The following is a 13226-nucleotide window of genomic DNA, read 5'->3' on the forward strand; positions in this document are numbered from 1 at the left end:
CTGCATGCTTCCAGCAAGGACCTGAAACACTGGTACAATAGTTATCCACAGCTTGTTTGCATGCGAGTCTTGAGTGCTGTACAAAACCTTGGCTGGCTACAAACCAGGCTGTCCCCGTGCATGCCAAATACTCACGGTGCACTATTTTTCACCAGCACCCTCACCTTTGCAATTTATCTGTGCTTCAGCAAGCTGAGTTCTGAGTACATCTTTTCTGAATCATTATCTGAGCCGGCTGCCAGTTGGCCTGAGGCAGACATCCAGGCACTCGAGACTGGGAGAATCGGTTCCAGCTGCACTCTGTAATTAGGAAAACCCTGGTCTGTAGCCGGATGTCCAGATGCCTTGCCAAGGAGCGTATCATTTGGTTCAACAAACAGTACGGGGGGCGGGGGGCGGCGGTGGTAAAGGGAGTGAAGATGCAATAGGGCAAAGTTCATGTGCCAGGAACTGCTCCTCCGTTCCTCACCGCATCTCCGGTTCATTAGCTGGAGAGGTGGGTCGCGGTGGGAAGGAAGGGCTGGGGAGGTTAAGCAAATCCTCAGGATTTAACTCGGTGAGAAATAAGTTTCTCATTCTCCCCACAGAGACAGAAAGCACTTGAAATGCCATTTCTTTCAAGCTTTTTCACCAAGGAAAGTCTGAACTTTGCGTTTCATTGTGTAACAAGAGTTACAGTGTTGTGTGTTTTGTCAGCAATGAGAATCTGCATGAAAACTCTGCGTAGGACACATCTCAGCTAAACCCTTGTGCTCTCTGAAGAGTCTTCATTCCAAAGATTCAAGCTCTTTTTTCAAGGATTTTTGCTTGTTCCAATGACATTAATTAACAAATCTGAAGCTTCCAAGATTATACTTAATAATGGGGAAGTTACCGGAGCTTTTGCCACCACTGTCATTTAATCTATTTCAGCAACCAGATTAAATGACTTGCCAAAAGGTTTGAGTGTTTTTCAACAATAGGATTCCCATAGTAACATGAGAATGTTGTTGAACAGGATAGGATACAAAATACAATGCAAAACTCCTCTCTGGATGATTTAGCAAAGAAAATACATATTTCCTTCTCTTCCCACCTCACTTCTTCCTATATCTCCTGCTCCAGAAACAGCTAGTTTTTAAGGTTAAATGATTAAGAATTAACTGAGCTGCTTCAAAAGGTCTGTGTGAAATCGGAAGGTCTTACCGATCGCTATCACAGGAGGTTACATTTTTAAGAATAATTTACAGATTATACATAATTTACTCTGTGGACTTTGACAACTTGTTCTTGCTTGACCCTGTGGTATTCAGTAATTTCTCTTGTGCTGAAAATGCATTTGAATGAAACTCATGAAAGACCATCTGGCAAAACATCTTTCTAGGTCTGATTTATCTCAAGCCAGAATTTTGGATTTCTTTGCACGCTTCTTGACATTCGCAAGTTGATGTTCTCCTGTTGTAGCTTCTCTGTTTGACCTGAGACAACTGTGGTTTTCTTACTGTAAACTATTTGAGGAAAATGTTGATAGCAAAGATGTTGCCTTAATTACATCCGCTTTGTTTGTGAAACCTCTGGATTTCTTGAGGTCTTGCCTTAACTCAATCCAACGATTTCTTCTTTATCCTTCTCTGCAAGTTATTTCCTATTTAGCTGTTTAAAAAAAAGTAGGAAAGACACCATATGTGGCAGGTTTTCATTGCAAAAGTATTCACGTGTAATTCAGCAGGATCCTGACATGCTGACAATGCCTTTCCATGGAGCCCACCCAGAAGTTACCACTCTCTGCTCCTTGTGGACATGGGTGGACTTTGTCCCTTCAGGACCCATCTTTCTGGTCCTTCCCTGAAGGAGCAGCACCTCCTTTTTGCCATGCATCACAACAATGGGGAGCAGGCTCCAAGGGCATCTCACCCATGATTTGTACCAGCAGGTACCGTGATCCAGTGCTAGGTCAGGTTCACTGCATTTTCACTGATTTCAACTATGTGTTATTTCTTTGCCAAAAAAACGTACAGCAGCCCTTCCATTCCAGCTATGTTCTGGATTCTTTTTTTCCCCATACTGTGGCTAACGAGTCCAGATGTTTTCTCCATTGCTTAGGACCTTCTTTTGCTCAATGACAAGAGCAAACCTCTGTTGTTTTTTTTTGTTTTGTTTTTTTTTTTCATACCAGCTATGTATGTACACAGTGGCACTGGTGCCTCAGAGCTGTGCCAGCAAAATATTAAAGTGTACTTTATTAAAGCAGGAAGTTCATCAACCTGTTAGTGTTTTGTGATTGCTGTCTCATGGTGGGACTCAAGGAAATCAGTTGGTGTGGGATGGACCTGACACCTTCCCCCTCTTTCCCTTCTACTCCTTAGCTGTACGGAAAGTTATGCATAAAACCTGCTGTGGTGGGTATGGTTTAATGGGCACTTTTTAAAAGGGTACTGATTTATATTTATTTGTTAATGTATTGTTACATATAAACTGAAAAATTCTGCTTGCTAAAAAAAATCAACCTTTGTGGCAGACAGACTACGTTAAAGAAAAAGACAAATAAAATCTTACCAGTAGCGTGACTTGTTGATATAAAGAAATAGCCAGTAATGTCAGGAGATTTCCATCCAAATAGAGAATTTACCAAATAGAAAGTAACAATTTCTGGCATAAGTACTGACAGCAAACGTAATACATCGTTACAGTGTCCTAGACTCTCTGTTATATGACAATTAGTTCTTTGTAAAAGGCTGTAGCAGAGCTAGCCCTCACAGGAAACAAAAGCTGATCACAAAGTTAGAGGTTGGTGTAATGATGTAAGAGGAATCACTCAGCTGGAGACGTTATCATGTAGCTTGTGAATATGATTGAAAATTACTATAGTTGTTTAAATGTGACTTAGTCCAAATGAAACGGATCTCATAGCATCCAGTTCATTAATGTGCTCATTTGTGCTCTTGGGTTCCGCAAACCAGGAAAAAGTGAAATTTGTTGAAGCCCTTGTTTTGCATCTCCCCTAATTACTCCGGACACATGCCTAAAGCCAGGTAAACCAGCAGCAGAGAGATTCAAGCTGTGATCAGCCCTGAACAGATTGCGAGACTGTCCCCAAACACCTCTTCACAACAGGATCCCAGCAGTGTTTCAAGCTCCTCTCCTGGGAAGGAGGAGAAATGCAATCGCCCCTGTAACCAGCTCCCAGGGCAATCGGATCACTTACCAGAGCTTTTTCCCTCCTGCCTGTGCTTGGTTTGAAACCACACTTTATCACTCATCTCCTCCAGGACGCTGATGATAACGTTTCTTTCCCTGCATTTGTTTCCCAGGAGCAGCACAAAAACAGTGGGGCAGTAACAGGACATGCACGGGCCTCCAGCAGGAGAGTGCTGCGGAGAGAAAATCAAGCTCCGTGGAGGTATGATAAATAAGTAATGGGTAGATAACAGTCAGCAGAATGCATTTGGGTTTAAAAACAGTCACTGGTGGCTGAGCAGTGTGTTTGGACTTGGTTTTGTTTAACTGGGCTCAGCTTAGGCAGCCAAAAAAAACAAATAAAATGATGTCTAGGAGGCTCTAGTTCTGTGTGCTCTTGGAGAGGAAAACAGATGCTTGTTTTGTGGGGGGAAAAAGGTTGTTAAAAACCTCTCAGGAGACTAAATTAAGTGGTATCCCAAGTATCAGTACACTCTGTCTCAGATGTTCTCTAGATAAAGCCTGGGGTTTTCAGTTCACCACAATTACTCGGTGTTAGTGCATATTTTTTTCACAAGATGCAGTGAGGCTTGAAAACTCCCAGTGAGCATAGGACAGCTGGTCAAACCTTAAAGATTCATTTCTTTGCCAAAGGTTGGGAGGAGGGAATAGTATGTATACTCAAGCAGAAGTGAGTTATCTAATATTTGAATTTGAAGCTAATAGAGAACATTTTTGACATGCCTTTGGACTTTTGCAAGAAGTTTCCAACTGTACAGCCCTTAACAAAAGAAAAAAAAAGTCAAATCAACTACTGCAGCAAGAGTTGCATCCACAGAATAAAGTATTTCAAGGAACAGTCTCCTTCTGTGACCTGTAAAAATCTCAGGGAAGTCAAGAACTTTGGAAGCTATGCAAAGATCTTAAACCTGTAGGTAGAAGTAAATGCAGTGCTGAAAATATAAGGCAAATGTTGTTACAAGCTGTGAAAGAAACAAAGAAGGAAGAAAATGCTTTCCCTAGGGCTGTGAAATTATTGAATTGTCAAAACCACAGGCAGCTGGTTTAAAGAGTTGATAAAATTTACCTGACGTTTCACCTCGTTAATAAACTCTTAATCTAACTCTACATATTAGGGTTCCCAAATCAGCCTTCCCAAGAGCTACAAAGGAGACATTATTCTGTGTTATTTCCATGCATGGGGGACAGGAGCTCAGAAATGGTTTTCCTCTTGGGCTTCAGTGCAGGGTGAAATACTTATTAAGCACTGGCATTGATTAGCAGATGATGTAGGTGCTCAGATATGATCTGAGATGAATGCACAATAAGCAGCAGCAGTCCAGGCTAGCAAATGGCACCTAAACCCCGAACGAACTTGAGTGAGCTTTCATTATGGAGCAAATCCTCAGATTTTGAATGACAATTCAGTGGTGGTTTTATTTTATTTTATTTTATTTTAATTTAATTTAATTTTATTTATTTATTTATTTATTTTCTGTCAGGATCAGGAGATCTAGGAGCGTGGGTCAGGAGCAATCTAATTAGCCAATTTACAGCACCGAAGAGATGCTTTATTGCATGTGACCTATATGACCAACTTTGTGGATGATAATGTCAGGAGATTTTAAGCTCAGGTTTACTCTCTGTTGGATATCTTTAACATACAAGCATCCCTTTTGTCACATCAAGTGAAGTAATGTATGGTCTATCAAGATGTTTACTGTCATGGTCAGACACATGGACTTGGGCCACTGTCAGTCAAACCTGAACATATGTGGTTTTACAGTTAATAGGTGCCAATAAGTGATGACAGGCGAGAAGGAACTGATGAATTAAAATAGCACTTGTAGCCCTTGTAGGAAATTATATCACTTTTGTGAAGGGATCAAGGAGAAGCTTTTCCATGCTCAACTGGTGAGGTTGTAGAGCAGCCATGACCCCGATGCCCATGTGCTCTCTCCAGCACATGATGACATGCATGGGCCTTTTTAATTCACAAATATGTATATATATATATTTTTTTTACATTGGATGAGTTTTTCAGTGAAACCTCCCAGACAATGCAGAGCTGATTTCAAGAGTGTGTATTTTAAAATGAGGGGAGAGAAAACCTAATACGAATACAAAGTTGACAAGATATTTTGAACAATGGTAATATATGGTAGATGAGAAATAGTTTAGATATATTATGATGGCATATTTTGATAATTTGGATCTTTTCATTTGCAGGAATCTCTGTCATCAACAAGTACAAAACTGATGTCATCAATAGTCATTTCACAGATGATTGATGAGAATAAATCAAAAGAAAATTGGTCTTCTTTGCTGATGCAGTCTGTGGTCCCACAGCCCAGTGCTTATCACCTGAAGCAATCTTTGGCTAACCATGGTTCAGTCAACGTTAACAGTGCCTTTATGGTACTTCCCAGCAGATTAGAAATTCAGGCATCCTTAGATGACACCACCTCTTCGCTGGACTCTCCCACCACAAATGAAAAACAACGTCAGAACCGGTGGAAAGGGTTTGCCTCCATAACTATTACAGCCAGACGTGTCGCTGCGGGCTCCAGTGACCCAGCGTGGAGATCCAGGGCCGTGCCAGAGCCCCATGCTGTGTCCCCCACGTTGAGCAAGGTCCCTGTTGACCCCCCCCACTGGCCTCCACCTGGCCAAGCAAACCAAAATGTCACTCCATCAAAGGCTTCTGAATGTTGCTCAAAATCAGGTGAAGAGCTGCGTGAGAGGTTTTCCAGCCACAGAAACAAGGAGAAGGGTGTGGGTCTTCAAAGCAGCGATGGGAGAGAGAAAGTACTGCCTTCGTTCATCTCATCTGTCCACCTTCACGTTTGGACTCAGCAGTGTCCAAATACTATCTATTACGTAGACAAGTCACTCAACATGTGCCTTGTCCAGCCTCAAATTAAATGCCAAAAAATGCATAGATCGACATTGTCCTTCAGTATAAACTGTAGTTCGTCTAGATTAACAGCAGATGGAGTAGATGGCATAGCTAATGGAGAACCAACAGAGGAGATACTTCACACAAAGCTCCTAAGAGAAAACAAGACTCCACTCAGAACAAACTTGAGTGCAGGTTTAACAGAAAATAATGTAATTAATAACCAGACAACAAATGAAGGCTATTTGGGTACTAAATACCCTTTGAAAAGTGTCTGTGCCTCTGGACTTCAAGCGTTTGATATACCCAAAGGACCTAATACCATAACAACAAAGCAACATGACGATAAGCAGTCTGGCAGCTATCACACTACATTTTCTTTCCATCTTCCTAATTCAAGTGATGAGGCAGGTAAGTAATTTCCATAAACCTCAGTCCGGTGGAGCAGAGGTTCAGGCTGGAACAGACCCACCACAATGATTTTACGTGAGCAGATAACAGTAATCTGCTTCTGCAAAGGCATGCTGAGTCAGAGCACAACCCAGACATTTTCAGTTCCAGGACTACTATGAATATATTTGCCATGCTAGTGATGCATGCTGTTCACCAGATGATAGAGAAAACTCTGCCTGTGTTTTCAGCATGAAACCTCTATTTTAGCCATTTATAAGAGTAATTTATTTATTTTTCTCTCAGCAACATGCAAGCGCTTAGCCCCGAAAATAATTGTCTTTCTGGAAGGGCTGAATTTCAAGATGTGAGATTAAGAATGCGGTTGCTGTACTGAACTTGGTTTTGTGCTCCTTACAACTAAAAATGATATTGCTGTTGGATTTTTTTTTATTTAGAAGGCCATAGTAATAAGCCTAGGTGTTTGTAAGTGATGGCTCCAGGTAAATGTTTTGCAAATCTGTAGCACATTTGTTCCATATATCTCCAAGCATTTTGCAAACATAAAATTTTTTTCGCAATGTTGCTCTCAGGAAAGGGAAAGATACCGTGGGGATTGCTTTGTGCCCAGAGTGGTATAGCTTCTGCTGCACTGGACTGCAGCAGCTATTTTACAGTGCACTTGAATAACCACAGCTGAGTTTATTGACTCACCAGAAAGGGTGCGTGGATGGGAAGAATGTCAATGAGTCTGCTTTTTACCAAAGGCACTAAGGTTGAAACTTACCCCCTGTGTATCCTGCGACCTTGGGCTACAATTAATTGCAATTACCTTGTACTTACACATCCTTTTTCATCTAAGGGCCAGTATGTGAGCATAAGCTATCTCCTAAATTTCATTTGTACCCACATCCTACCAGTTTATAAACGGAAAAAAAGAGAAAGATGAGGAGTTGCATGCTGTCTGACGGGCTGGAGCAAGGTATAAAACCTGGGCCCTGCAATTCCTTTTCACCTTGCTGTTACTTCTGCACTTGCTGCTCTTGCAATTATCAAGAAACGAATAGTGAGAAGACGCTGCTTTATTCAGAGGCCTCCTGTTTTAACCCTAAAGAAAATTATCAGCAAGTTCAGAGTCTTCCACCGAGAAACTTCATTGCATAGTAGCCTAATTTAAAGTAACTACACCCTTCTGAAATTTTCATAGGCAGTACTACGTATTAAAGGCTTTGTTCAGCAGCACCCAAGGTCTCCCCGTGATGCATCACAGAAACAAGGATTAGAATAACATTGAGATTTGTCGTGGGCTTGGTTATACAGTGGTCACTGTAAAAGGATCACTTTTACTAGAAGCAACTAGAAAGTGAAATAGAAGATTGCTCGTGGTTCACCAGTTTTACTGAAAAAAGGAAATAAGTGAGGTAACTGGCTGAGAAATTCTGGTTTTTGAAAAACGACTTCCACCATTTGTGTACACAAGAATACAGGTGTAAATAAATATGGGAAGTGTTACCTTCTTAACTGCTTCCACCATTTGTGTAAGCAATAATGCAGAATGTAAAGATATATGCTTCTCTTGATCAAACCTTTTGTAGTATATAAGAAGGTGTTTATCAGCTTACTACAACTTTCCTGTGTGAAATTTGTATAAACAGCCAGTATAATGCTTCAAAAGAACAGCCTTTCTCACCAGGATTCCCAAAGTAATGAGCTCTTGCATAGCTGTCAGCCATTAAATGTGACAGATCACGAGAAACCCAGTTAAATTCATGAGACATCCACACTGCACATTAAAATGAAAGGCGTTTGGTACAATTTTAACCTGGGAGAAAATGAAAAACTGAGTTCTCCTTAGTTTGAAAAACCAATGAAGTGAGAGGGGGATCTGTTAGGTCCAATATTCCTTTCTGCTGTAAATCTGGTATGGTCCTACAGATTTTTATTTTATTTTTTTATTTGTATTTATTTTTATTTTTTTTCTAGACTAGTTTTAGTTATCTAAAGGCATAAAAGCTGTAATGGGAAACTTATTTTCCTGCTTTGTGCTTTGGCATTTCTGTGTATAGAGCTCAAAATTGCAAGACCTGTATAGCATGATGCTGCTTTACGAGCACAGCAAAGTGACAACTGCCCCATCAACAAAGTCTCTTAAACCACTACAGACTCCCAGGTACTTTTTAGGTACTTTTTCCTCCAACGTTTACTAGTTCAAATCCATTCATGTTAAGGTCTGTTATATGTTTATGCAATTAAGTGTCTGTGAAATTAAATGTTTAAGAAGAAGGAAGAACTAGCAAAGAAGAGGCAACAAACAACTTTTGACACCATGTTAATACTTTAATGTAATTATCTTATGGATGAAGTAACTGCAGAGAGCTTTGTCCGTCACATTTCTGATGACCCAGAAAGTTTGAGTTTATATTAGTTTGCAGCTGTAGGCAATAGCTTCCTGCCAGCAGAAATTCAAGTGGTAATAATATCACCATGGCCAAAAAATAGAAAAATAGACTTTTCTGTATGAAATCTGTAAATGCAGTTTCCAGGATGTATAGGCTGACTTATTAGTACCTGAAGAGGAATGAGCACCCCCATACTTCTGTTTCACAGGGGCCAGCTTTGCTGTTTCCTATGGGGCTGGTTGTGTCATGGTTTCTTTGGAGTGCCTTTTCCTAATTTTTCATGTGACTTCACTAAAGTAATGACAACTCTTCTTATAGTATTACTCATACTATTTCATGTTGAAATCCAAATGTTCAAGACTTGGCTTTACATGGACCTGGATAACCTAACCAAAGGCCCTTCTTTCAGCAGGAGGTTGGGCCAGATAATCTCCAGAGGTATATATTTCCACATCTTACCACACATCAGAAGGATATTTTAGGCATATTATGAAATGTAAATCCTGGGCTCTGCTCATGGTTGGTAATTATACCTAGAAATCCCAAACTCTCGGTCTTAGTTAACATTCAAAGCCATGCCTTGCGTTATATCATCCCAAGGAAGGATTATAACCTTGTGACTTCATCACTACGGACTGTGCCTTCCACTGGCTCCGCTGCTTTTGGTGCTTCACTTCCATTAGCCAGCAAGAAATTGGACTCTAAGCCATGGAAAATCCAGGTTGCGTGTGAAGTCAGTCTTCAGCTGCGGGAGGGCATAGAGATGTAGGAGGTAATTGCATTCACTTTAAATGAGTGGTCAGCATCTAAATCTTGTGGGCAACTTAAGGAGCATGTGTGACCACTAATGAGAAATGTCCCCACTGCGAACCACAGGAGCCCCCTCAGAGAGATACAGCCGAACATAAGCCTGGGCCAGGCTCCTTGAGGACCTCGTCACAGGCAGTCGATGTGGATCACCTGGCCTTCAATCACCGCTTCTAACAAGCTGTCAGAACTTGCTAACGCTGCTTTTAAGTCAATGCAGCAACTTCCTTTACTGTCTGTAGCTAATGTCTCATAAACACAAGGTAAGTTAAAAATGAAAAGATTAGTCTTGTTTCTGTTGAAGACAGGAGCATTTTTAATCTTAATTTCTCACCTACCCTTCATGAAGAATATATTCCACATGAATATCTAGTTTTCTATCCATCTTTTATGATATATTACCTACTTGATGCTATACTGAATTATTAAAAAGGAGCAAGGAGAAGGAAAAGGGGCACATTTACTTTCATTTTAACCTCTTGATTGGACAAAATCATCACTTTTATAAATCTTACATAGCCAACATCTGAATTTATCTGTTTAAGCTTAGATCATCATAAATGTCTTGATGCCTGAGGACCTTCGCAAACCTCAGCTTTGTTATAAACAAAGTTTTATTATAGATGATTTCTGCTAGCACTTCGGCTCTTATAATGTCTACACCTGTGTTTTTCTTTTGTTGATGTGCCCAGAACTGCCAGGTAGTGTTATTAAGGAAAAATAGCTGTGATGGTGAGAAATTTAAATCCAGCTGAGGTGGTGGGTGCTGCCTGGGCTGTCACAGCCTATGCTCAGCTGTGGAGAGCAAGGAGGATGCAGCGCCCACCGTGCTCGTAAGATAGCTGAAGTGGGGAATGAGGATTATGATGTGCTCGTGCGTCAGCGTTTGGAGGTGAATGTGATGCAATGGGGACGGTTGTGACTGCGGGTGGGGGCGGCAGCGTGTGCTGGGCACGGAGGAGTCTCGGGGGGGCTGCGCTGCCAGGACCCCGTCTCCTGCAGAATTTAGGGATGGAGAATAAATAGTGGTGGCCGGCAGCGCTCAGGAGGGGTAAAATACATTTAAATCATTGAACAAGACAGAAGAGCTAGCTAGTAGTGTAGTTGCTTATATCTTTTCCCAGAGAGAACATCAGGTAACTTGAAAGCGTAATTTACTTAATTAAAGCAATACAAGACAGTTTATAGGGAAAACTGAGGTGGAATCTGGTATTTTGGGTTGTTGAAGGACCCGGAATGTTATAGACTTCTGTTTCCTCTTAAACAGGAGCTTCATAACAAGTGCTGAATCTAGCAGGATGTTTGCTAAGGAGGAAATAACTAAATCTTAATTTGTTTCAAGAGCTTTTTTTTATTTTATTTTTTTTAATATAGTGTTCATATCTGCATGTATATGTATTGATACTTATATTGGAGTAAAATCAAAACAGTGGGTGCTGTGGGATTTCAATATGCTGCTATCTGCAAAACAATGTTTTAGTTTTAAAAATGTATTGAAAGCTTCTGGTATTTGAGACATTTGTATATCAGGCAAATATCTGGAGGTCACCTTTAAATTAATATATGCTCATGGTAATCAGGATGGGCTGATCTAGGCAATCTTAAAGCTGAAGAGTGTTAGTAGTGTTTACTTTCAACTATTAAATAGCAGTTGAAATGTTGCAATGAATGAATGTGGCCTACCCGATGTTCTCACCTGACCTTCTGTTTATGGGAAGTCACCACATAATAGCCTAGAATGGATGTATATATGTATTATATATAAACAAGATATAATTAGAAGAAAGTTGTTCCTTACAGTATGGAATTTATTGTATAGAAACTTGAGTACCTACAGCTGATGCTAATTAACGCTCCAGCCCAAGAATGTGTACAGCAGTAGTGATGGCAAAGACAGGAGAAATGTGAAATATGTCACAGAAGATTTTACTTTAGCATGCACCTGCTAAACGTGAGGAGTCAGATCTTTGGCTGATGTCAACCAATAGAAATATCTGCTTTCAGAGGAGCTACGCTGATTTACATCAGCCGAGAATCTGGCCGGGGACATTACTGACTTGGCATTATGGACATAGCAGCTGGTGCTGACTTGTTAAGAACAAAGGACCACATGCCAAAAAACCTATTAGAAGGGTCTCCTTTGATGTTTCACTTCAGCTGGTATAAATTTAAAATTGAGGAGGTTGTCAATTTTCTTTAGTCTAGACGTTTTGTGTCATTGGATCTTTGTCACGCTGCAATGTGACCTTCATGTGCTGTATCAGACGCTGAGAAGTTGAGGACTTGTCATTATAGATGTTGAAAACTCAGTGAGGAATTGCAGCCCTCAGTTGTGAGTAACTCTAGAAGATGCTGCTGCCCTTCCACACAGACCCCAACCTGTGTGATGAGCAATAGCAGTGGCCCCTCCTTATCTTGGAGTTTTTTAATTCCTATTTAGAAGGAGATGTCCCCTATTCTCAGTGAAAAAAAGTGAAATTCTCCCCCTACTGAAAAAGTGAATATTCTTTTCACTTCTGCAGAGTGAACTCTTGAGCTTTGGTCCTTGTTTCAAACACTGGCTGCCAGTTGCCCCATCCTCTGGTGTGACAAAGGGAGGGGTGAGGAGGCTCACTGGGTCTAAGAGGAAAAACAAGGGAGCAGCGTGGCGTGGCATTCCTTCTTAGTCCACTCATGTAGAAAAACTCAGGGACTCAGAAGAGTGACGTGGCCTTATGCCCCATTATTTGGACACTGACCCTGGACAGCTACCATTGGAGGTGACAGGTGATGGGGACAACATGATGCTCAAGGCTGGCTTCCAGTGACAGGACTGGTGTTTCGGTGGTGGCTCCTTAGATGCCCCAGTGACCCTGGCTGTGATTAGCACACTCATAGTTATCTATGTTGCAATTTCTTTAACAACTTCTCTGCAGTTTCAGGCAACAAGCAGCCGTGGATCTTTGGGGTTTGTTATTATATGTCCGTAATGATATTATGGACAGCATTTCCAGAAACGAACCTGCTGAGTTAGCATTATTTTCCCCAAGACAATCACATTGTCTGCTGAAGACGCAAATTAAAGTTAAGCCCTCCTGGTTTTGGTACGTGAAAGTGAAGGATTTTTCTATTGTTCTCCATCCTGTTCAGAGTAGACAAGAAGAAACCATTTCTGTGTTGGGCTGCCAGAGTTGGTAAAAATGTGAGACGATCTGAAGTGAAAGGATCTGGAGGGGGCAAGTCACTTGTCAGCCCTCAGGGAAAGCAGTGGAGGACTGGATACTAAAATAAATAAAATAATGATTAAAAGAAAGAGAAGGGCTATGTGTATTTGGTGACTGCATTATGCCACTAGAGTAAAGGGCCTAATTTTCCCTTTCTTCACACTTGGTTTAATGTAGGAGCAACTCTTCTGCAGTCTGCAAAATGAATACTTGGCTCAGTCTGGCTGTGGTAAATTATCAGAAAGAGCTGAACCACTAGGTGTCTTTGACATGATGAGAATACCAAGTGGTCGATGCATTTCTCACTCTGCAAATCACCATTTAAATGTTTTAAATCAGCCTGATATTTTTTTAAAAGTCACACTGCATCAG

The 13226-nt window shown here is 40.9% G+C and overlaps 1 protein-coding gene across 2 annotated transcripts in view; it reads left to right on the top strand.

The window, feature by feature from the left end:
- Positions 1-13226, top strand: part of C7H10orf90 (chromosome 7 C10orf90 homolog) — a 65137-nt gene that overhangs the window by 28735 nt on the left and 23176 nt on the right. For both annotated transcript variants that reach the window (XM_013185845.3, XM_013185843.3), the window contains exons 2-3: positions 3291-3379; positions 5386-6466. In XM_013185845.3, coding sequence (XP_013041299.3) covers positions 3291-3379; positions 5386-6466 — 1170 coding nt within the window. The remainder of the gene's footprint in view (positions 1-3290; positions 3380-5385; positions 6467-13226) is intronic.

Source organism: Anser cygnoides, chromosome 7, assembly GCF_040182565.1.
Source record: "Anser cygnoides isolate HZ-2024a breed goose chromosome 7, Taihu_goose_T2T_genome, whole genome shotgun sequence".
Taxonomy (NCBI): Eukaryota; Metazoa; Chordata; class Aves; order Anseriformes; family Anatidae; genus Anser; species Anser cygnoides.